The sequence below is a fragment of the Phalacrocorax aristotelis genome, chromosome 6, assembly GCF_949628215.1.
Source record: "Phalacrocorax aristotelis chromosome 6, bGulAri2.1, whole genome shotgun sequence".
Classification (NCBI taxonomy): Eukaryota; Metazoa; Chordata; class Aves; order Suliformes; family Phalacrocoracidae; genus Phalacrocorax; species Phalacrocorax aristotelis.
In genome coordinates this window covers 52,177,880-52,203,332 of record NC_134281.1, presented here as the reverse complement: position 1 = coordinate 52,203,332, position 25,453 = coordinate 52,177,880, and the positions used below count along the sequence as shown (strand labels likewise).

At 38.6% G+C, this 25,453-nt stretch overlaps 1 protein-coding gene across 2 annotated transcripts in view; it reads right to left on the bottom strand.

Moving 5' to 3' along the window:
- The window catches only part of ST6GALNAC3 (ST6 N-acetylgalactosaminide alpha-2,6-sialyltransferase 3), a 227,148-nt gene that overhangs the window by 19,116 nt on the left and 182,579 nt on the right, over positions 1-25,453 (bottom strand). Inside the window, exon 4 of one of the 2 annotated variants that reach the window (XM_075097888.1) lies at positions 16,899-16,977. The exons of the other annotated variant lie outside the window; for it this stretch is intronic. Within the exon in view, the coding sequence (XP_074953989.1) occupies positions 16,974-16,977 (4 nt within the window). The 3' untranslated portion in view covers positions 16,899-16,973. Of the gene's footprint in view, positions 1-16,898; positions 16,978-25,453 lie in introns of those variants that run through there. 2 annotated transcript variants of the gene reach the window in all.

Below are 25,453 nucleotides of genomic sequence, written 5' to 3'. Positions count from 1 at the left end.
TGTTGCCTTCTCTTTTACTACTGTAACTTTCTCCAGATTAACTTTTCCTTAAAGTAAAAAAGGAACAAAATATTTCTCTTTCCTTTTCTTTTTTTGACATGCAATTTCATGAAATACACATACATCTATAGATATCATATTACTGTTTAGTATAAATATGGTCTTGCTTAATCTCTATATTCCATCCAAATGTCTCCAGTTTTTCACTGCTTTCTTAATTAACCCACCTCTGTTCAACCATCTAGAAAGAAGCAAATAATCCTAGCCTCTGAGCTATTGAAACTTCCCCTACCTTCTCCATTGCTCTGTTTACATAGTAGCTGGCTTTCTGATGGGCACCTCTCACTGTGGACAGAAGAGGTTGAGGTCTAATTAACACCCCACTTGAAATATAGGGTCCCAAATCCTCAGGATATACAAGATTAGCTTTTGTCTTTCCCGTTCTGTTCACCAAGAGCCACTACATTTATGCAGCAGGGTCTTCTGAAGGCCAGATGCCTGCAGCCACTGACACTGAAGGCACCGCCTTGATTGCAGACAAATATATTTGGCAGAATGGACAAAGAATGGTGCATTTCTTTTCTCTCAGATGGAAACCTTTAGAAAAAAACACGATACAGCAAATAATTTAGAAAAGCAGAAGACTGCCACAGAGAAGCTCATAGGAAGAGGAACTATGGATCAGAGCAGATTCCCTTCCATCCCACTGCACAGTTCCTTCAACACTGGACAATTTCAGACTATTTTCTTCCCATATTCATTGAATAGACTGCAGGAGGGTAATCGTACAAATGGAAGCGGGGAGAAAAATCTCCATATTTATTAGAATAGCAGTGAAATACCCTAAAAGAGAATTTTTATGGCTTCCCTGCTATCAACTGAAGTAGCAAATTAGTTAATTTTCTGAGTCTTTCACAATCCAGCTTTTTGAGAATAGTAAACCCAATTATCAGAATAATCATCTAGCCAGCTCACTGTCAGTGTAAGGTACTGCCTAGGTACCAAGTACGGTGAAGAATTCATTTAGCTTCAGGGATTTGACACTTCCAGTGAACCAAAGTTATTAGAACACAATCATGAAGCAGGACAGTGGTCCTTTGCCTTATAAATAAATGCTCTGATTTCTCCTCCACATATTATGTTGTTCTTAGTCACATGATCTTCTGAGTGATTCCCAGTATCAGCTAGTTAAGACTTGGATATGTTGCCAATGAAGCTCTGCAGGCAAGCAGCTCTTTAGAAGGCCACGTACCCGACAGCATACATCAGAGGAGGCTGTTGCTGCTCAGTAGGCATCAAAATCCAGGACGTGACAGTTTACTGAATTCTTACCTATGAGATCTGCATAACAAACATTCAACAAGCTAATTAATTACAACTAGAAACTACAGCCCACTTGCTACAACTTAGATGACTGAAGACTACATCTTTTTGTCACCAAACTGTAAAACTTAAAACTGCCAAGAATCTGTTATAGTTACATTACAGAGAACCTCAGGTAACACTAGTGGCTACATTGCTGGAAGGAATACCACATTAAAAATTAGGAGTTCAATCACACACAATACCAGAGATAGTGTCACAATTAGCTTTACAAAACAACATCATTCTTTAGGAAGCTTTTTCTTTGCCTCTTCATGCTATTTGCCTGATAAGCCCTTGCCAACAAAGACATTATACTAATTACAATTAGTTATACAAAGTGTGGGACAACTGAAATGATTTATTGATCTTTCCTCACAAAATAAACCTTATTTTGAATTCCAAATATATGGTAAGAAAAGTAAAGAAGAAGCCCCAGATGGCATGTTTACTCCAGACATGTATGAATGTGAATATACCTATAGAGACAAAAAATCCATTTAAAACTTTAGTCTTACAGTAGTTGTTTGGAAAAATCAGTGCAGAGTAGGTTTTATGCAATTAAATTCCTTTTCCCCTGAGCAGAGACATTTAAGATACAAAGCCAAAAGCTGAGCTGTTTTCAAAAAGACTTAGAACTAAGAGGATCTTCCAACAAGTTTAAAAAAAAAAGGGTCCAGGCCCACAAATAAAAGTATGCACGTTTGTCATGCAATATTAATGCAACAGTGACTATGTTTGCATTTGATATAATCTGCATGCATGCAATCTGAAGGGATGAAAGAATAAGATGCTGTGTTTAATACCTTTCTGTGTTAAATATCAATCTGTGGTAACTACCACTTTATATCTAGGCATGGAATTAACAAAGGAATCTTCTTGCTTCAATTCTTTGGGATCTCATTCTAAACATTTCTACAAGACCTTCCTTTGTCCTCCATCCTGCAACGTCATGAATGCTCCTCAAATCATACTGAGAATTTGCTTATCCTGTGAGTAACCCCAGAGTTCAAATGTACTTCCATGAAGGATGTGCATGGACTGAGAGTCTGAGCAGAGTACCGCGCTTGATCCTTCATGGGGACCCTCCTCACAAGTCCGTATCTTAAATTCCTTTGAAGTTCCAAAAAAATACCTAGACTTACTAAGAAATGAATGGCTGACCCAGTTTTATGTTCTCCTAGTCCTTTTTATATGCCCCATCTCCAGAGCTCCAACTCACTCAAGCGCTTAGATATGAACTTTCCATAACAAAAACAATTAATATATACAAGTAAATAGGCTTAGAGGCAACAGCCACACTCACAAACCAGCAGGTTTACTCCCAGATCTCTACAGTGCCTTCTGCCATTACACTATCCATTTTGTCCTCAGTCTTGACAAGAGAAGGCATAGCACTTAGGCAAAATACATTTCTTCTCTTTTTTCTAGTCTGCAAGTCAGCATTATCTGATTAGGTCTACTTCCTACAGCTTGTTCAGTCTCGCTTATCAGACACACTGGAAAATATTTCCAATAATAAGCCACCAGAAATCTGCCTCATATCCGGTGTCAGGCTACATATAACAGAAGTCTTTTCATTTTAGTCTTAAAGTATTGCTTCATTCAACAAGCCGACTGCTGGCTGACACACAATCTAACCTAAAGGCTATGGATCAGCAGGTAAATGCAGAAATTCCATTAGTTTTCAGACCTGAGGTTTACGCCTTTCATTTCAAATGAAATCAAAATCCTACACATGAATAGGTAAAGCACAGAGTAAAGATCCTTTCTTAAAACCATCCATTACCTAATACATGAGTGCGAGGAAGAAAGCAGTTTCTGCATCTTGTAGATACTGAATTTCTTGTGCTCAATGACTGGCAAGGATGGTAAATAGCAGACATAAAAGATCCGTTTTGAGGAAAAATTAAAACCATGACAAACATTATATTAGGCAATGTGAAATCCTGCAATGGTACAAAGACAGGCATATCCAGATATGCTTGGTATTAACAAAGCCTCTCCAAGCTTGTGTAAATTGGCCTCCTTTGCCTAAATCTGAATCTAAAAGTCATCGGCAAATTTGTCTATGCTTTAGAGGTTTTGGAAATGAGCATACTCATTTAGCACCAGAGGAAGGAAAGAGTGCAAATGTGCGTATTACAAAGTATCCAGAATGTTTATGAAAATATTTCTTTTTCCAAACTGAAACAAAAAAATCAACAGAGATTTCATTCCTTTGTTCCTTCTGTAAGTGTACATACTCTTGATATGTAATCAGAATCAGATTTCCTATCCAGCTTTATATATAAATACAAGAGATTTATGAATGATTGACACCTGTCTTCATTTTACCATTTGCTCTAAAGAGATTTGTTCACTGGAAGGTCTCAGAACACGTGTCAGCATTTTGACACAGTATACAGACTGAAATTAATAGCAGTGCGTATAATTCACTTCTGGTGTGGTCAGGCCAAGTCAATGGAACCACTTCTGCCAGAGCTGAATTTCTCTGTGAGGTGGGTACATTGCCTGGTATATGGGCAGAAGTACCTTTTGGAGATAAGGCCCCCTAATTAGCCCCACCCTAAACCTGTGGAAAGGACACATCTAGATTCTAGCTTTATGACCTAGAGGTTTCTTTATTATATACACAGTTTCTGTATAATTATGCCACACACTGTTTTTCTTCAAAAAGGTGGATGATGATTGTCTTAGAGCAAGAAAACGAATTGTGATTACCTAATCACAATTATGATCACAGTAATAGTGGTATTTTGATGTATGTCTCATTCTGTGCATTCAGTTCAGGAAATTGTTCCATGGTTTTGCTATTTATTCAGGAAAAAATACAGAAAAAAAGCATGACTTTTTCTTCTTTGAAAAATTAGCTGAAATATTTATCTTTGGAGTATGGCATTAAACAGTAAAGAAGCTACTCAGCTTGCTGGGCTCCCTCTTTCTCGTTATACAAGCCTACTCATATCTTTCATTTGTATTTTGTGCTTATTTGTACTTAATCTGTATTTTCCTCTGGCAATAAATTTCATAGGCTCTTGTTTCATTTTGCGCTGATGCGATCTTATGGCTTGATGATTACACGTGAGTTGGTATCCTTTATCATAGCTCTTAGCTATTACAGTATTCGGTCTTCATGTATGGATTTCCCATACTTTTTCTCCAAGAGAGGTAGAACTGTAGCTGTTACACAAAACTGAGAAGAAACAGACGTCTACGCAGTGTGAGATTTCACTGTACGTGTTCAGTCGGATCAAGTAATGTTACGTCAACTGGCTTAGAGTAAAAGCAAACAGAAAACTCAAGATGCAATATCCAGGTCCAGCTCTCAGTTAAGTCCAATAAGCCAATTAAATCACAGTTTACAAAGGAATAAAAAGTAGCCATGATCATTCTGTTTTATCTCACAGAAGATGGTAATAGAAACGCTGGCTTATCTTGCCCTTCTGGCAGGTATATGCCAGCACTTCTGATTCTGCCTGAGAACTTTGGACAAGGAAACAGTGCTCTGTACTTTCCAGTCAAAGCCTGACCTAAATAGTTCTTCAGAATTAACATTCTGTTGGGAAACACTAAAACCAGGGCTGCAGAAGGCTAATATAAAATATAGCATCTGAGCTGGCACCATTGCTTATGTAGTATGTTTCATCCCAAAAGGTTCTTGGTAGACTGAACACACACCAACAAATGTGGGGGAGTGTGGAAGGTGTTTAACAGCATGGCAATGATAAAGGACAATTTAGGATGAGGATGAAGAGCCATGTACCAAGTAAACTCCCCAACAGCATGGGAGATGCTTGCTCAATGCTGGCAAGAGGGGATATGGAGCAGTTTCCTACTGCATTCTTGAATTACCTTGGAAATAGCTCATCTAAGTATTGACCAGATCTGACTACATTTAACTTGTTTGATCTGATGAGATCAGGTTGTATGACTGCAAGTTTGTGATAAGAAGCCAGTGTTAGAAATAAACTGCAGATCTCAGAAAAGCAAGGCAAGAAAACCCACAACCCTCAACAATTCATATGGAAATTATTCAATATAAACAGGTAATTTCTTCTTGAACTGCTCATATAATAGTCTATATCCATCTATCATTATGAAAACTACATGGAAACACAGATTATTACCATATGAAACAATGCAGATGCCTTACGTCTCCTCATAGGTTTACTAGCATTGCTCAGGGCTTTGCTATTTTAGAGTAATGCCATTATCCTTTATCTTTATGCTGTGTAGTATTGTCCTCCATCGAGCAGTATTCATTATTACACACTTTGTTATGCACCACCTCTGCAGATGTATATAATACACACAGATTAAGCTAACTGATTTACTGATAGCATAGATGTACATTGCACTTAGATCTATCACAGGTATTCCTTGTGCTTACAAGACAAAACAAATGCATTATCTTTTATATACTAGAGGTTCACTCTTTGTAAATGTTGAATGATTTTAGTGGTAACATTACGACTTTGTTTTCCTTCAATTCACTCCTAAAAGGATGTAAGAAATAAAAATATACTGGTGGGGAGAAAGAATATAAATCAAACTATTTTATGAAGACCATTTCTTAAAATGACTCAGACAATAAATTTCAGCAATTGTTCAAGAGCAAAAGCTTTCGTGAACACCTGAGAACAACAGTACAGGTGGAGGAAGAAGAGAGAACATCTTCAGCTGAGATCATTCAAGTTTGCCATTTACTTGTACAAGCATAATCAGAGAGCTGCTCTTGAAATAGGGAACTGTCACTTCTCCTCTGGGCCATGAGTGATGCTTTGCTCTTGTTTTACCTTTCTAGTTTTATGTGGTTTCTTTAAGTGCATTCAAAGGATTTGTTTGAAATGATGCTTGTTTTCACACACTGTGGAATGAGATGCCCGTTTCTAACTTGCAAACTACAATGTAGAATAGACAGCCTCTATAACATTTAAACAGAGTTTATAGAGGCTGTAAGAAGCAGCTGCAGTGGGAGTGTTTTGTAGAGAGCAGTGTTTGAAAAGGTGTTAGATATTATCTCCCTCAGTCCTCAAATACCACAGTAAATGAATGCATAAGACAGACCCTGTTTCTCCCAGGAAGGGGTTTTTAAACTTACTTTCCTAGAGATTTCTGCAGTTTCCCTTTAAGAAAAGAGTCTAAAATGAAGGTATAACAAATAAAAAATTATCTCCTCTTGATAACTTATTTCACTAGTGCATAAACTGCATGAAATGCAATTCTGTATTGCATAAATATGTGAAAATTAACCATGGGAAAAATGCATTTTACACTGCAGTCCAGAAATGAAATGTACATTCCCAACATGGTCCTTTCTAAGCAGTTTAATACTGCAAATAAACAAGAGCTCACAGTGCTATGCAAGGTATGCAAGGACAAATATTACCAACAAGCAGAAAAGCTAAGACTTGGTTCAACAAAGCTAGGTCTATACAGCTTGGTTAAATCTATGCTGAGCTTATGTACCACCCTCACTCATGCTCAGCAGCCTGTCAGACACCGCCTGACTCGAGCTGTGTGGTAGATAATGTTACTCTTCAACTGTTTATCGCCACCAAACAACTGGAGGTTACTGATCCCGCAGTTCTGGCAGCACATGATCCAGGTCTCTAACCTGCTTCAAGCAAAATAACCAGACTAGACCAACTCACATACATTGGAAGCATAACAGCAGATAGCTGAATTTCAATGGGCAGTTAGGAAGTGGCTGTGTCTTAAAGCAGTCCATCCAGGAATATGCATCTTGACCCTCTGGGAATGAGCATTCATGAGCCTTGATAGAGCAGCTTCCTAGAATTTTCTATTAATAGGAACATGGGAAAATAAACGCATCTGAGGAAAGCAAACTATCTGATATTTTGATTATTGACAGGTAAATAGCTTCAAAAAAATTTTGTGCCTATAAAGACAATTATTGGAACCACATCTTTTTCAAACCTGGATTGAAGCATGCCTAGTATCCATGTACAGAGATCATCGTTGTAATGGTAATTGCTTTGCCACTCCAGGAGTCCACTCCAGGAGCCTGAGTAGCAGACAGAGCTATGATTAAATATCATTCAGTTCACCTCTTTGTATCTTTTACCTGGCACCACACTGTTATTTACCTGAACAGTGGTTATGAAGCCCCACAATTCAAATATTATAAAATGCAACAGAATAGCACCAACTTGAGACAAGGCCACTAGTGAAACACTCCTCCCTAAGCAAATAATGGTGAGAGCTTTTCAGTACTTTGCCTTAGGTGCTTAACTTTGTTAAAAAATAATCATGTGGACAGGCAGAAAAGGTATTTGACAGAGTGGCTATGTGGGGTTTTACATTACTATAGATTATCATCCAGAAGCAGCAGGTAGAAGAGGAGTTCAATGCACCTTCTAGAAAATGATCTATCTGTTTCTTTCCTCCTGTTTGTTAAAAAAAATAAGTTTCAATCCAAACTATTTTTTTTCCCAAAATGCCATAAAAATTAAAGTGTAAAATTATTTATGTTCTTTGTGGTCTCTTTTGGTTTTTGGTCTGACATTACACTATACTGTGCTCATATCCCAGTGACTTTGTGGACAGAGGACCTCAGGTGCCCAAGTGCTAAGAATAGGCGTTTGCACGAAGTTGTACTGAATTACTAAGTAGCCTTCACATTTTGGAGTGCTCCAAAATAAATAGCAATCTTTCGGTTTCTGTTCAAAGTAATTCCCAAAAGCAAAATAAATTAAACTATTAGCACACCTGCAAATTAAGTAGGCATTCTGACTTATTAATTGAAGCACAAAGAAGCTATGCGACATATCCAGACAGCTTGCTCTTGCTCCCATTGAAACCACCAGCAGTACTCTCATTGTCTTCAGAGTCATAAGATCAAGCCCAGAGTAAGCAGCAAATTGACAAAAGATAAATCTAATTCTCAATCGATTGCATTAACAATGCATAGCAGACTATAGGAAAACAGGAAGACAGTGTGCTTGGCAAACACAAGTTGCACAAAGCAACAGCTAATACAGCATATCCCACAACGGGTGTGCAGGCATTTGCAACACAACTACCTGGATACAATTTGTCCCAGCAGTCCTTGAATGTCTCCCTTACAGGTGGGCAATGTGCCACTAATCACGCAATTGTGACGCAAAAGCAATTGGAGGCGATTTAAAACGTGAAAGTCCCTGTCTGCTTCTGCCCCTGAATCTCAAGCAGACCTGATAAACCTCATGACTCCCTATTAGGAAAAGCATATTCCACAAATTACCTTAAATAACTAAGTGGGATGTATGCTTAGTTTTTGCATGCAAAGAAAAACCTTCATCCTGGCTTGAATACATGCAGAACTTTTCAAAGAACAGAATTTCAAACGAGCTTAAACCCCAGTAAATCCTCTTTTTGTTGTGTCTCGCTGTGCAGGCTGTGCTTTCACTGAACACAGGTTTGAAATACGGGGAACTGATTTCCCAGAGTGCCATCCTACATTGGCTCAAATTCTCACAGAGGTTTGTTTTCACAGCCAACCCTGCGCATCCCTCCAACGGAGTGCAACTGTACTGCAAAACAGACATCAAAACAACTGCCATGCCACAGAATCCAGGCTCCTACAAACAAGAAATAGAAAAGAGCCAGATATTGTTCAACCCCAGCTCCTGAAAAGGTGAAGAATTCCCATCAATAAATTGACCTGATGTTCCTGGTGGTCTTATATTTCCTGTTGTCCACCTTTTCCAAAATGTCCTTATTAATAAGGTTTGAATAAATCTTCAAAAATTTAAATGAACTGCTCTGGAAAGGGCAAGCAATCAGGTTTGAAGCCAAAGGAAAATACCTATTTTTCATTATAGAACTTATATATCATTCAGACACTGTATCTTAATTTTAACCTATATGGCATCCACAAATGAGCTTGAGCCTCACCTGAAATAAACAAAATCTTGCTGAAAGAAAAAATGTACCAATACCCTTCTTCCAAGTTCTAACAAAAGACAGGAATTATTTAGAAGAAAAACAGTGCAAGTAGTGTCAATACTGCAAATATTTCTTTGGTAGGAAACAGAAATTATTTTATAGCTTTCCTGTGAAACCCATTTTCTTTTCCTGCAAAGAGAAGTAAAAATCTTCTGAAAGGCTATAACTGTTAGACTCTAAAATATGTATTAGGCACAGAGATAAACTCTCCTAAGAAAACAGTTAGAAGAAAATCTAGTCAAAATTTCGAGCCATGAAGCTGTATGACTTTACTCTTCTGGTTTCTTCTGGAATAAAAATGAGCATCACAGTGATTAAAAGCATGAACACCAACAATTAATTAATTGATTTGTCAGGGCAGGGGAATAAAATCCTTAAAGTCCCCGACATATTCCCAAGGGTTTTGCTGAGCCATTTTACACTCTCTGAGTCATCTGCCAAGAAACGGTCAGTTGAACTAATCCATGCTTACACCTTGGCATCTCCATTGAAACATGTCATCTCTCCACTGTAGAGTTATTACTTGCTGCCTATGACACTAAGTCTCAGAAACAGGCTAGACTTGATCTGAATGGAGGTGTGACTGATGTGTCTTTCATAAGCGAAAGAAATCTATACACTGGGTGTCTCGGGAGACTAATAGTCCAACTTCCTTTGGAGTATTTTCCTCTTCTGTCTGGCTTTCAGAGCACTCCTGTTCTTGATACAGTAAATACGGAGAGGAAAAGGAATCATCATCAATAAAAGTTCAACATCAAACAATTAACTTTGTGGGATAAAACTCAAAGGAAAGTCAATTTTATTTGCTTATGCTCATTTACCTGAAAACCAGGGCTTAAACATTCACTACTAGCTGTGAATTCATCTTCTCTAACTGTGAAACCACAGCTTCCCTGGTTGGTCTTACAGGCTTTTCCCACACAAAGCCATCCTAAAATCTCACAGTGAATGCCTGGCAGCAAACAAACAAATGAAACAACACATCACAGAATAAAAGCAGCCATAAAAAAACCCTCATGTATAAAAATTAGTTGTCAGATAGCTGACAACTCCATTCTGTCTTCCTGTAGCTTCTAATACCCAGGAAACAACCTCTTCACATTTATCACTCTTTACCAATACCACTCTTTCAGGTCTCAGAACTTGGACCAGCTAAAATTGCCACCCACTCCATATTCATGGAATCCATCTCCTTCTCATGCCATCTGTTCTTTGTCCTGGACTAATCATGATATATAGGGCAATATGATTGCTACCTGCTCTGAACGCTGTTCCTAGTAGCTTACCATAGGTTTCAGCAGAATCACAACCACGAGGCGATGTGCATCGTCTCTAAACCCCTGGTGTAAAACCGCTGGAGCAGAGAGGCAAGTTTTAGGACTAGTACTGCTTCTTACGCTGTTATCACTCCTTGTTCAGTGTTGGAAGAGAGATTCTCTCTGATTTCTTACCACTACTATCCTTCAAAGCTACATTTGGTGTAAACAAATCTAGCTGATAATGGCTTCTCTTGGATAACACAGGATCATGTTTTGAAATCGGACTTTGAAAGGACTCTAAGATTTACCTCTGAAAATTAGGCTTTGATTGGTCTGTTTGGGACTAAGGCAGGTTATCAGTGATAACATACGTATTTAGACTCTTAAAGAAACCTGACAGGTGCCAGACATAAGAAATTATCATTTTCCTCTGTGAGTCTGGCTCCATTACACACATGTTCAGATCCCATTTTTGTTAGCCAAAGCCCAGTTTAAAAAATCGTTTTACAGGTTTTAAAAAGCCTGTAGTAATTTAGTCAGAATTTTTCCTTTTTATTTCAGTCAGATATTAATAGAACAGCACAGAAAAATGTTCCTGTGGTTTAAATAACACATTTTTTTTTCTATATCTGCCTCTGCTTACATGTGAGGGGGAAAAGGCTCTGACAATCTACAGTACAAGCAGGAAAGGTGACAAGGGAAAACTTATCTTTTAAAACGCTTTCCTGTTTTACTTCAGGTGAAACTGGCAGTTAATACGCTAGAGGCTGTTTTCTGTGTCGCCTGGAAAACTAAAGAGAAGCAGCATGCTAAATATCATATGTAGAGCCTGCGTCATAACATAGCAGCTAACTTACCACAGGAAAATCTGTGACAACTTGAGACAGATGGACAGGAATAAAAGTTTAATCAGTTTTGAAGTAAAAACTTAAATACCAGTGAGAATGTTTCTTACTGTCTGTCCAATATTAAGAACCCTATATCGTTTGAAAAACTACAGTGAAGGTAATATATGCAGCAAACCATACAAGATGTTACTCTTGCAAACAAAGTTTGGGAGCATTTTTGTTCACAGGAAAAGCATCTTAGTTTGAATTTGTATGATAAGTAAATATTCCCACTTCTCTGCTGGTTTGGAAGAGAGGTTAATAGAGGTGAAACATTCAACCAACATCTCTAACATACACATTTTTCTGTGCAAGGAATCATTGTTACTCCCGCTTCATGATTTTATCAGCCTGGATGTAAAATCTGCAAAATTGAGAAAGGTTTACAAAATATTAGAATGACTTTTAGAGCAAAATAGAATTATATATGTATGTTCCTGGTCAGAAAGTAAGCTAGGGCAGTCATTTCATTGAACAAACAAAGACCAAGTCATCACCTCTCTCTTTGCTGTGGTCAAAACTGGGTTTGCAGATCTCATTCACCTAGACTTGGATCTTCAGACCTACCCAGGCTGGTAAGATTCAATCCAAGCAGTACTAACATTTAAGTGGATTCTATTTCTGTTCTGCTTGAATTAACTGTCTGAAAGATTCATTAGTTACATCGTTCAAGGCTCTGAACAAATCTGAATTAACTTCAGTGGTTCACTTTCATAGGACAGAGTTAGCACACAAGCGCAATCAGAATTTTATCAGTGACTTAGGCTGGTTTGATGTGGATGGGACAAAAAATCCTAAGGTACCTGAGTATGTTAGGACCTGATTTCCTTAATTCACATTAAAACCAACTGTACAGAGTATTGTAGTTTAAAAAATCGTTGATGTTAATAGCACAAGTGATAAAATATGGGTCTAATCAAAATGACTCAGTATTGCACATTAAACCCTGCAGTACCCAATTACTCATTGCTGTTTCCGGTGAGAAATGTGAGATTCAAGGGTATAACCTAACCTGCAGCCATAAATAACACATATATTAAAAAGAAGATTGATGGCAGGGCTACTAAATGCTGTTCTTTCACTGCATGATCTTAGCTTTGAATCTATCGGTTGTAGTAGTAGTACAGTAGTTGCATGGTACAGTCTTATTTAAAAGCAATCAGACCCACAGACTCAGCAAAACCATAAAGTAGTTGTGCTTGTCAGAAGGCAACATTAATAAGCTTGGGCTTGGTGTGGTGATGATCTTCCTTTTAAAAAAGGACTCATATTTCGTTTTGAACTTGTCATTTTGATTTGTCTGGGGGTCTCTTCTTGATTTGCCTTGAAAACCCTTATGAGGGACAAAGAGAGACCTTTTTGGGATGTCTTGTCACATGAAAAGGCTTTATCTTACTGTCCACCCAGTTTGCTAAATAAGCAACCTGTCATGCCTGTATTAAGTCACTTGCTGAAATTCATTTTGAGCTAGTATTTCAGCATTTTTCCTCTTGAATCTGTTGAGGTTGTTGTGTGCAAACACAAAGCTTTCTATCACAGAAAAGGAAACCAACCGAAAAAAAAAAAAAAAGAAAAAAACCCTGTCATATGCGCTGAGTTGGTTGTTCCCCTGTTTCAAACAAGTGTCTGTTTTGTGCTCCAGAGATTGGTACAACACCTCATCCATTGCAAAAGAGAGACTGCTTTATGAACTCATGGAAAACGGTTATTTTATACAGCAACTTGCAGATATGATCCTCTGACAAGCAGCGCTCATTAAAAGAGCATCAGCTGGCTCAAGCAGTAGCCTTGGTTGTTATTGAAGTAAGTCAGACCCTTGGGGATTTTAACACCATTTGTTCAACAAACAGTCTCATTCTGTCCAGCTGTAAAAAAAAATTCCAATTTAAAAATAAATCTTTTGTAATGGGCTCAAGGAAATGTATGTTATGGGAGGATTGAGAAGTTATCTATTATACAGACATTCTGTTCACATCCAGGATGATTCTGCCTTGATAAACGAACAGTGGCACTATTGGCAAACCTGGGATTTGAAGTAATGGTTCATTAATGCAACTGCACACTGAGTAATGTACTTGGGTGTCAGCATTCTGCTGGGTTTTCTTCCTCATTGTAATGCTTTTTTTCCTCCTGGATATGCTTAAAATATACCCTGGTACTCCTGTCAATATATTAGTTTGAAAAATGTCACCATGGGCCTGGAACTGCAGCGTGTATATGTAACTGTGCATTGACACATGCATTGGCTTGATGCATTCTGGTGATGCGAGTTCAGCCTCCTGTAGAGATCCAAATTATGATACGATTGCACTGAGCTTACAGACTTCTCTCATGCTGGGATGGAGATAGTGTGAGGAACGAAATTCACAACGCAGAGCAACATGCTCATATGCATGGTTTGAATAGCTCTTCCAGCTGCACGCAGTGCACATCTTCCTTTTCTTTAGAGGAGTATGGAGATTAGACATGGCTGAGCTGGGGATGTGAGGTATTCAGCTCTTCCTCTTCACTAACACGATCCTTCTCCTTCTCATCTGAGCTTCCACCATTCCTTCCTTCCCTCTTCTATTTTTTAAATCATATTCAACAGTTCCCACATCGACCTGTCAGGGAGCAAAGGTCTAATGCAATGGTTTGTATAGCCCATGGCTCTGTTCCAACAGGGTGAGTGCTCAAAGGCCCTGGCAACAATATTTTAATGCATCATGTAGGATTTAGGATCTATTTGAAATAGACAATTGGAATTGGTACTGTTAGTAAGGCAAGTTTTTAAAGTGCACATAGAGTAGGGAAGGATTCAATATCAAGGGGAATGACATCCAAAAGGGACAGACTTAGTAGTTCCTTCCACCTGTCACCCATAGATGACAGAAAGTTGATTAAGCCATCTTTGTGTGATCAGAGGGGAAAAACACATTTTCAGCACGATTATGTAGTATCATAATATTTGTCAGCATAATATTTGTCAGCAAGAATTGCTAGTCGTTGGATGGCTTATATAAATTTATTGTGCAAGGAACTCAGACAAGGTGTGTGCAATTGTTTCAAACATGTTTCATTAGATTTTAATTTGTAGACTGGTGTGGCTGGTGCAGAATAAAGTGACCTCATGCTTCCTGCCCCAGGGAATTCTTGGAAATGAGATATTTCAACTCAGTGGGATTCAAATTGCAATGTATTTTAAATTACAAGAAGTGAGTCTTTTGCTTGCTGTTGTCCATCTGCGTTATATTCTTTGATTTACTCCTATACACAGAATGTACAGATTTCTCCTTATCTACATAGCTTAGTGCATCTTACACAGAAAAATCAGGAAGGAAATCTCAAAGGCAATTATGTTGGAATTAAACAGCTGCAAGGAATCGTCAAATGCATTCTGGCCAGTCCCAGTGGGAGCGTTTGAAATAATTTGCGCTCATGTGAAAACTCACCTCACGCAGATTTTTTGAAGGAAGGTACAAGTCTCTGGTCAGGACTTTTCAAATTTTTACAGAATTGCTCCGTTTTCCCCAGCCCTATGAAGACATTACTAACAGTCAGCAGAGCTCGCCTTTGCTCGTGGCTACTGACTGTAATCCCTTTCCCCTGCCCCCACAGGTATCCACTGCAGTTAATGGGATCATCTTAAATCCTTCAGAGGCAACTATCCTACTCCATTAACCCACCGGGAACCGGTTGTAACGGAGGCCAGAGTGTGGTTCAGTTCCTAACCTATCTCAATTGCCACAATATTTCTTAGGGCACCATTTACCAATGCATCTTTTCACACAAATGAGGCCGAATGCACTGAACCAGTGAAGATTACCTACTGTTCAAACTGTAAAGCACATCAAGGAGCTTGCCTAACTAATTCCACCACTGGGCTAAGATCATGCTGTATATTTGACAGTAAGCACAGCCTTTCTGGCTTGCCCAGGGGAACCTCCACTCCTATCATTTTGGCTTTTGATGCGCAGCACCTACGGAACAAAAATACTTAGCAAGTTGCAGACATTAAGGGTGCACTTGAAAACTTCTTGTTCCAAGCCCAGATATCTGATAATGAATGTGCCCATGGCACAGTCCAAGCAAGAGCAATTTTAAAAACTAAACTGAACATATTATTATTGATCTGATTTTGTCTGCTGAGCAAGGTGCAGCCTTTCCCCTGAGGTACCTATGCAGTTCACACAGCTGAAGGCCACTGAACTAGAGAACAAGCTGATTGATTTCCTATTTGTGTCCAACAGCATTTTAGTGGCATTAAATATTATTTAATGGCACTGATTACGTTTTAATGAAATTACCAAAAAAACCTCAACCAAAAATAACACCAACCACCTCTCCCCTAACTGGTAGCACTGTTCTATCTCTGAAACAAGCGCACTGTCTGGTTGCATTGGAGGGTCACATCTTGATTAAGCAGAGTGTCAAGAGTATTGATAGTATCTTTTCAGCATTCTGGGGAGCAGCCATCAATAAAACCCTAACAGAGTACAATGACTTCTACTCTCTTTTTATTAATCATGAAAATATATTTACAGTTGGAGCAGAAGTGCATTGTACAGAAGCATCAGTCCTCTCTGCTCACATCCACATCACAATCCCCTTTCATTTTATAGGAATTGAAGTCTAAAATGGAAGTCAGTTCACATGAATCTTCCTGTTGCAAACAATTATTGTTACCAGAAATCTTCAAGGCAAATCAAAACAAAGCTCACAGGCAAATCAAAATGACAAGCTCAAAACAAAAGCACATTAAAGCTTAAAGAAAAAAAATAGATCTATTTCCTTTACCAACTCCAACTTAATAAAGAAGATTCTGACAAGCACAGTCCTGTTATATATACAGCTGCCTGAGAGTTCACATTCCTGATTGTTTTATATGAAACGGTGTCAAGAAACTACCCTTTCAATAGTACCAAATGGGAAACATCTCAAGTGTATTTACTTTAAAAATCAAATTCAGGTGAGCAGGACACCAGTTTAATTTCTTTTTTATGGTAAAATTCCCTTCTCATTTCTGGGCTGCAGCTGTCAGGTTTTTTTGCAGATTATTTGACTTGTCCAGAGGACGCAGAATGTGGACAGAATCTCAAATTTTCAGAGAAGAGCAGAGGGGAGAAGTTTCCTCCTGCAGACCAGCAGTATGTGGTGTGGGTCAGATGGGCACCTTTGCCTGTTCATGAAAACATGCAAATACATGTCTTTCCCCATACTATATGGAGAAAATCTTTCTGGACAGAATTCACTGCAACCACTCGCTGCCTGATCTCCAATTTACTTGTTTTACTAATGCCAGGAGCTGGTTGCAAATCGCCTCCTGGGATAAGTCAAACTGCTCATGTCCCACTAGGGCAGGCAGCTCCCCATGGGAGATATTCAGAGTCTCGTGATTTGGTCCTTAACGCACAGGCAAAAAAAAGAAGAATGATAAAACTAAAATAAAATACTTGCATGTGTCATGTGCATGAAACAAGGAATCCTCCTGAACACATACTGCAGAGGGTGAGCAGCTACTGAAGTGGGGCTCCTACCTGGAAAGGGAAAAAACCGTTCTATTCCCTGTCAATCCCATGGCAAATATTTGCAAGGACTAAGCAAGCATACTTAATTGGCTACTCTTTTTGTAAGCAGAAGACACAGAAGATGTTTATCTTCAAATCTGATTTCATACCTTAGCTGTCACTGAGGAAATTAAACATTCAGCAAGACACTCTCTCTGTCAAATATGGAGACAGTTGGCAAATGTAGGCCATAAAGGTAGAGACTAATTACTGGCTGTATGAATTGTTGCTGTTTTCCTCTGTCAGTTACGTTATGGTTAATCATGGAGTGAAGTCCTGAGAGTTTTGTATTATTCCTCCCTGCATTTTTCTCAAATCAAAAGTAAACAAATGTAACCACAGGTCATTCTAAGTTCTCTCTGTCCCCTGGCAGGAAAAAGTTCTGGGAGTTGCAACCTGTCCCTCCAAGAAGATGAATTTAAAAGTTTTAATGTCACAAGATGATTTAAAACCACCAGATCAAGATGTCTCATGATTTATTTTATAGATTTGAATATTATTTATACACACATTTTTCTTCTGGTAAATGAATTTTCTGGTTACTGTTTGTGGGCATTTCTTGCTCTTTTGGGCTCAGAATCGTTTACATTTGGGCTACATAAGGCTTGTCATAAATAGTCCAGAGCAAAGAGTGAAGGAAAAGAGGAGAATAAACGGAATGTATATATTGTAGGCCAGTAGTTTTAGTTGCAATTCCTGAGCTAAGCATTTCTCCCTGTGAGACCACTCTGGACTGGGTTTCCACTAGAAGGATCAGCTATACCAGATAAAGCTAAATTTAATAAAAAGGTAGAATGTGGTTTACTATTAAAAAACGCAATGTAGCTGCCTATTTTGGGCAGCCAGCAGCGTATCAGTATCCCTCTAGAGCTTTAGGAAAGACAGGCATCCCAGTTTGCTCCACAGTTTTTTTTAGAAAATGTGCTATTACAGTTGAATCTGTTAAATAAACCCAGATATCACCGTTAGCCAACATCTACACAGAATTTCCCACAGGAGACTAGATGACAAGACTATTGTAAAAACGTCATTAGGTACACAAAAAGGTGAGGGAAGGAAATGTTCACAAACACTGATGTAGGACACTAGAAGCACAGTTTGAGGTAAGTTTGCCTTGGATCACAAGGACAGTCTAATCCAATTCCTGTATTAATTAAGGGGTGTCCTTCTGTCAACTTTGACACATAGGACTAAATCCACCATAAGCAGATAGACAAGGGAACTAGTCACACCTGTTAGTGTTACCCATCAGTTCTTGCCTCCCTACAGATAGTTATGGTCACACTGTAATTAGCACAATGTCTACCAATGCTCCTGAAAGGACCCAGCAAGAGCAAACATTATTCTCACTTCTACCCTATGCATCCACAAATACCTTTACAGAGTATTTTCTTCCTTTCATCTGACACTATGGAATAAAAAAAAAATTAAAAAGAAAAACCCTGCTCTGGAATAAATGACAACACTTGCTGACAGAACCAAAGAAAGATCTCAGTAATGTTGACTTCAAGTAGAGGAAAGCCCTATGTACTACACTCTACTTTAAAAAATTGTTAAGACTGTACATAAGCAAAAACATATGAATGATTGCATCTAATTACAGGACCAAAATTATCTTTAAATGTAGTAGTTGATTATGGTTTAGCACTTGGCACTGCTCAGAGACATAGCATGGGTATAAGACAGCAGTCTTCACACAGTTCTGTGTCAGAACAAGCCATTTGTATAATTTGAATCATTAGAATTGACTAAGATAACAGCGTGTCAGTCCTATACTGGAAAGACTGGCAATGTGTGAGATAAACAAGAAATGCTGCTCAGATAAAGAATAAAAACTAGCAGTTATTGAGGGGTTGTCATTTGAGTTTGCTAGACATAGAGCTGATTAAGAACATCACCATCTTTCTCTTCTGCATCATAGAACCTGACTGGTGTAAGATCTCTTTTGTTTCTTGCCTACTGATCCAGGGATATTGCACTTCCAAACTGTTGCAGAAATAGAGGCCTGCGAATACATTTGCCTTCAGCTGGAAGGTGAATGTACTGGAATATGTTAAAGATGGAAGGCTGTCACAGAGGATATGCGAGTTCTGCTGCAGGGAGGAAGAGGTTATAGGAAAGAGGGGACTTTCGTTGTATAAACATAGAAGAAAGAGGCTCAAAAAGTAACAAAATATTTGCTAAGTTTAGACACAGATTTACCATAGTACACAGACCCCCATGTGTTTTGCTACCTGTGTTTCAGTTCAGCTCCTTATCATCTGGCTAGCAAGCTCCACTGCTGTGTGGGATCCAGCAAGATTACGGTTCTGGCACTTGTTTTCACTGAAGGGCATCATGATCTGACATGAACCTGCTTTTCATACCTACTCTCTTTATGTGATTACAATTAGATCTACACCTCCCTGCATCTGTTCTAGAAATTCAAACCTTGGCATAGATATTCAAAACTTATACACAATCTTTTGCTAAAGGCTGTAATTCCTGCCTATGTAGAGGTTGATAACCTCAATTTATAGATAGGTGTGTTATAAAGCACATAATTATTTTAATTCTTCACAGTTATTGAAAAGTAAACAAATAATGGGTAATAGTGCGTTTAGAGTAAAGAGTTTGTGTTCTGGGCTGTAAGTGATATCATGAAACCCATCCACTCCTGTGAACTATCCCCAGTTTGGCAGGGCAGGAAGTGTGTGTCATTCAGGCTACAGCCAAATGAAGACTGGAGCACTCCTGTGCATGCTGTTATGACTGTAAAAATAATTAATTGCTTATTAACCTACAAAGGATTATCTTGAACCAATAAGATTCTGCTAGTTGGACTTGAGCCATTTGGTTACTTACTACTTCTGTTTACTGGGAATTGGGGACTACCACTACTTGCCCTATCAGTCATTGTAAGAAAATTAGTTTTTCCAGCCAAGCTATTACGGTTACACGGTTTTACCTTTTCTATTTCCTGATAGCATGAATTACTATAATATTGACACAACTAGATTTTTTTTGTTGTTGTTGTTATCTTATTTTAACCATTGGGCAGCTTTTAGGCTTGGCCATAGGGCTGCTAAAATTAACTGCAGTATGACAATAGATGTCATGGATTTGGCATGACAATACAAAAAGCAAAACACGGTAATATTGGGTAATAAGGCTGAATTACTGTGGTAAATTTGCATCATATGCAATCTGAAAGTGATACCCGGCTGCTTAGATTCCTGATAGGCTTACGCATAACAAATGTTCAGTCCGTGGTGGACCTCCATTTCTGATATAACACTACAGCAAACTGCCTCCTCATACTTCTTATACACCATGGAACTGGTAATATTATAATATTTGGTAAGGTGCCTGTGTTTTAGCTAGAATTAATACTTGTGAAAAGGGAAAAGCTTGGGAAATGTCGCAGTAAGCAATGGCAGGTGAATTTGTCCCAAGGCTCATAAAAACTACACTACACACATTTGTACATGGATTCTTATAACTGCAATGAAGGTAAGCAGAACTATTTTGCAATTTTTCAGATTGTTTTTGTATACTTGTGCTTATTACCATTGGGCTCACAACTCTCTCTTATTCTGAGCAGATGCACTGAAGTAGGTTTAACTACCTGCAGGTTTCAGATAAGAGTTGTTCCTTTTTCCAACTCAGATTTGAATTCCCTCGACTCATGTAAAATTTCTGTCTGCAGTCATGGTAAAGACAAAGTGCAGGATGAAAGGAATAGCTGCCTGCAGAGTGGTCCTCGATAACTGCATACCACAGGATATTGTCGCCAGCTGGAACAGCATTCAGGATTCAGGTATCATTCATAAATGTGATTTTTAACAAAACGATAGTCAATAGAATTGCCATAACATTCAGTGGGGAGAGGGAGAAGATATGAAACATTCCAGAGCTGATCTATGCTGCAATATTAAATGAATTACTAACATTTTGCAGTAGGTTTGTCTCAAGGAATAAAAAAATAACTCGGCTTTGAAACATCCCAGTAGTTATTTAATAGGCGCAAAAGATCAACAGATAATTACAGTGTATTTTGGTAATTACAGTGGATATGATTTATGGTATATTTTAATTACCACAGAGAGACTAGCATGAAAGATGAACACTTAAAAGTCGAGATAAATATATGAATACATTGCCTATAAAAATAAATCCATTAAGTAACATGTACTTCACTGATATTTGCAAGAAACAGCAAAGTTGCATAAGAATAGCCCTTTTGCATTTGTTATGCAAATGGATGAGGTGTTACAGGGCCCTCTCTCACTCTTCACCCGACTCGGTAAGCCAAGTTATGCTCCCCATCATCAGCGTATACCTTTAAGAAGTCCAAAGGAAGGAAAACACCTTGTGCTTCAGTTTAAATAGGTGACACCAAATGCTATTTCCTTAGCATTATTTCAGCCTTATGCTAATGTATTCCAGCACTGTTGTAGGTGAGCCTCTCCTCAATTATGCAAACTTTGGTCTTTAGTATAGAGGTCATTATGTGACACACAAAAATTGTATAGTAATGAGGTTATTCACATTCTGTTACAGTGCATAAGAATGGAAAACCAAAAGTGAAATTAACTTTCTTCCTGGTCTTTTTTTTTTTTTTTTTTTTTGTCTTCATAGATTTAGGCTAATATTGTGGTATGGTATGACTGGGATACGAATATTTTAGAACACAGCATCATACCAATATCACAAAGTAAACATCGTAGTCGGGAGTATTACATTAACACCCTGTTTCTGAGCTCTAGCAGATGAATTTTGTATATAATACAGTGTGATGTTTACCAATTCATTACAATGACCTGGCTTGCTACTTCCTCAGAAAACTGCAAAAATGAAAATGTCACACATATTTGCATTCAGGAGGTTACTGTGTATCACTGTGCACTTCTCATGCTTTCTAAACAAAAGCCTGTTTGCTGCTGTCAGTCTAATGGCTCAGCTGCTGACCCAGTCTGAACTGCCTTTGGAGGCATCATGAGACTCTGGATACCGGTAGCTTGAGGCATGAATAAAATGAGGCATTTTGTTCCCTAAAGAAAGACAAAAGCTACTGGCAGGACAGCCAGTATCCCACAGGATCTTCCTCTGGAAGTTATTGGAATAGGCTGGAAGTGTGACTTAGAGGCAAGGAGAGGTGGCAGAGGGTGGCTGGCGTGGGAAGCTGGAACTAGCTTGTGTGTTGGAAAGGGGTTTGAATTGATGAGAACAGGATTTCAGATCAGGAAGTTGCCTTAGCTCAAGCTGATCCAGAATATATCTTCAAGGATAAAAGACCATATTTGGTACATATATGGATAGAGACATCCACATGCTGGTATCTTAGCTTAAACGCTCTGTTTCAACTCACTGTTTTGTTGGATCTTTTTATACCTAACAGAATAACTTTATAAAATGTGTGTGTAATGTACGGTCCTGGTGTCTTTAAAACACATCTTATTCGGTAGCTACCAGAGGAGCTGGATTAAGACAAAAATAGGTTTGGATTTTTCCCCCCCTAAATGTTCATTAAAAATCTGCTGAATTCTACAAAGCCAAGCAAAGATAGTAACGCTCCTTCTGAGTGGCATTCCAGTCTGGACAAGGCAAACTGCCCAGCACCCTGATTTTGTAGAGTATCGACAGTGATGTAGAACACTTAGTTCCCAAAAGAAAGAGAAGAGCTATGGCCTGGCCAGCTTACATCCCACGAAGTGTCTGGCAGCGCTGAGGATGTGCTGGAACAAAAAGACAGGGCTACAGCATGATGTCCATTTTTCACAGTCCAAAATTCAAGTTCACTGCAAACTAATAAAGATAATTTCCAAAGCAGAACTCTACAAGATGCATCAGCCATAATTTTATCCTTAAATTTCCATTTCAAAATGAATTTTGAATTTTCGTTTATTATTTTCCAGTAAAACAGCAATAATCTGTGTTATGTACTATTTTGGGTGTACTGCAAATATGACCTATAAGAATCATGCTGTGTTCAGAAAATGGACACAGCTGATTAATACTCAGTATTCCTCTGCTTTTCTGAATGAAGGATACACCTATGTAGCACAAAGTTGTGCAATACAAAATAGAGATATTCAACTTTAGCTAGAGGAACAAAGTGCAAACAAGTTCCGTTCCATGCCTCCTGTCTGCATAGTAATAAAAGAGTGCAAGAAATGTCTATCCAAGCGGCCTCACCTTCTAAAGTAATGAATGCCCAGCAGCTACCAGTGAAGTTGCTGTACCTCAGAATTCATTTAAACTAAAGCTATTTATTAAGGGGAGGATTTTCACAAGGAAAACATGAGTTATGGGAACGGAAATGCCGGGTGTACCTTGGGAAATCCCGTTGCTGTCAAACTCGAGAGTGAACGTCTAACTTCTGGTACCTAAGTGTAGAAATCTTAGTTATATTTTCACTGTGTTTTATACACAATGGATGACAAATTAAAAGTAATTATTAATTTGTGGTGACACTTAGCAACTCTTCTGAGCCATGCTGAAGTCAAAACTCCTAACCCAGCATTTATCCGCTCCCCGGTTCTCCCTTTGCTCCTTTTCCAGGAGAACTGTGGCTCTGCCAATATATGCAAAAAACATCACGACATAATGCTGTTACATAAAGTGTTCTTTAAAAATTAGTTCTTCCAAAACAATCTTTTTTGTGACTTTCTGTGGAGTCACAAGGGGAAGAATCCCATCATGTCTTAATGCACCTTCCAGAGTTTCTTAGCTTTTGGGAGATAATAGGCGTTCTCTGACTCCTTTGTGTGAAACGCCAACATATTTATGTTGAGATTCAGGGTCTGAGGTTGAAGCATTATTACAAAAGCAGCGAAGTAGCAACAAGTTCTAAATGCAATTTTCTGTGAAACAGAAGTACATTCTGTTCCACGTTTACATTCAATGATCTTTACATGCTGAATGCAATACCATTATCACATCTATTTGAATTCTTTTTCTGCTACAGCACAAAAGAAGTAGTTCTTAATCACACAGCCAACTTAGACTTGCAAGTCATTAGGAGACCAAAGTTTCCTTCCGAGCTGAAAGGGCTGCATCATAAGAGACGCAGAGGTGAAGGAGAGCTATTGTTTAGCTGCAGGACAAATCCTGTACTCTACACACTGCGGATTGGCAGAGTGCCCAGCACCGGGCCGCTCTGCTCACACGATCGGTTCAATACAGCTTCAACCTGAAAGAATAACTCTGGATCCAGAAAAAGAAACTTCTTGTGAAGACTCTGCCAATTGTTTAGCATCCTGCCAATGGTGCTGAACGAGCACTTGAGTGAGCACTTGAGGTCTGGAGCAACAGTGTGTAAAGGACGATACAAAATTAGTTGTCTCATTCGACTGCATTATTTGCCTTAACTTGGCCCAGGCAGGTTAGAGAAGGAGTTTACCTGTTGTATTTGCAAGAAAGGGTCACTCTCCCTTAAGGAATAATGTCTGACATCGGCTTAAGTGCAGGTGCAGCTGAAATTTGGAAATGAGAGAATGTGTTGTCATTGCATCCAACACTGAGGGAGGGTCTTCCAGGGAAACATCTGCCTGCACTCCTCGTTCTCATTGCTCTCATTCCTGGGGATTTTTGAGCACGAGTTTGAGAAGGGGTAGGTCCTCTTTTCTGCATAGAGGAGCAAACATAGCTTCACCGGGACAAAATCCTGGTATAAACATGCTGTGTTGTAAAAAGTAACTTGGATCAATGTGGCTTTCTGTATTGTCGAACACCAGCAGTACTGCATTGCACCATTTTCTCTGGGTGATCCAGCACAGGCCAGATGCTATTTCAGTACTACTAGAGGTAGAACTAAAGCTAATGGGCCATTCTGGTATTGTGGAGGGTGGTGAAACAGCAAGGATGGTGAGTTCCCATAATGAGTGCCCTCAGAACTCTGGACCTAAATGAGTCTTTCCCTGAAAATCCATGGGACTGGAGGTATAAAACTCATCTCTCCAGAAATGAAGGTACCTTCCTCATCACAGAACTGAGTTATATTTTAAATTACAGTTTTTGGGTGAATGGGTTTAGTGGCTCCTAAGCCTAAAAAATTCTTAGTTCAAACTATGTTTCAAATTTGCTAATCATTCACTTTGTCATTCAAATTCATATGAACGTATGAACATATGTAATCTGAAACATTTCTCCTTCAAATGACTGTGACATTTCCAGTATCTTCCTTACAATTAAAGAAACTTTTATTCCATCACACAAGAAGGGAAAGACTCTACACCCCAAACATGCACCCTCTTTTTTCAAGACCACGCTCGTGGGGCAGTTTCACTACATGGTTATAAGAGTGCAATCTTGAAACCTCTGAGAGGAACTCTTTCCCATAAATTCTGAATTCTACCCCACTAGTGGCATTAACATGCAAAGAATCTGCTGGAACATACAATTTTTATCACAACTATTAATGAAATGCAACATCATAAACAATAAAGTTTAATTAGTAACTAAA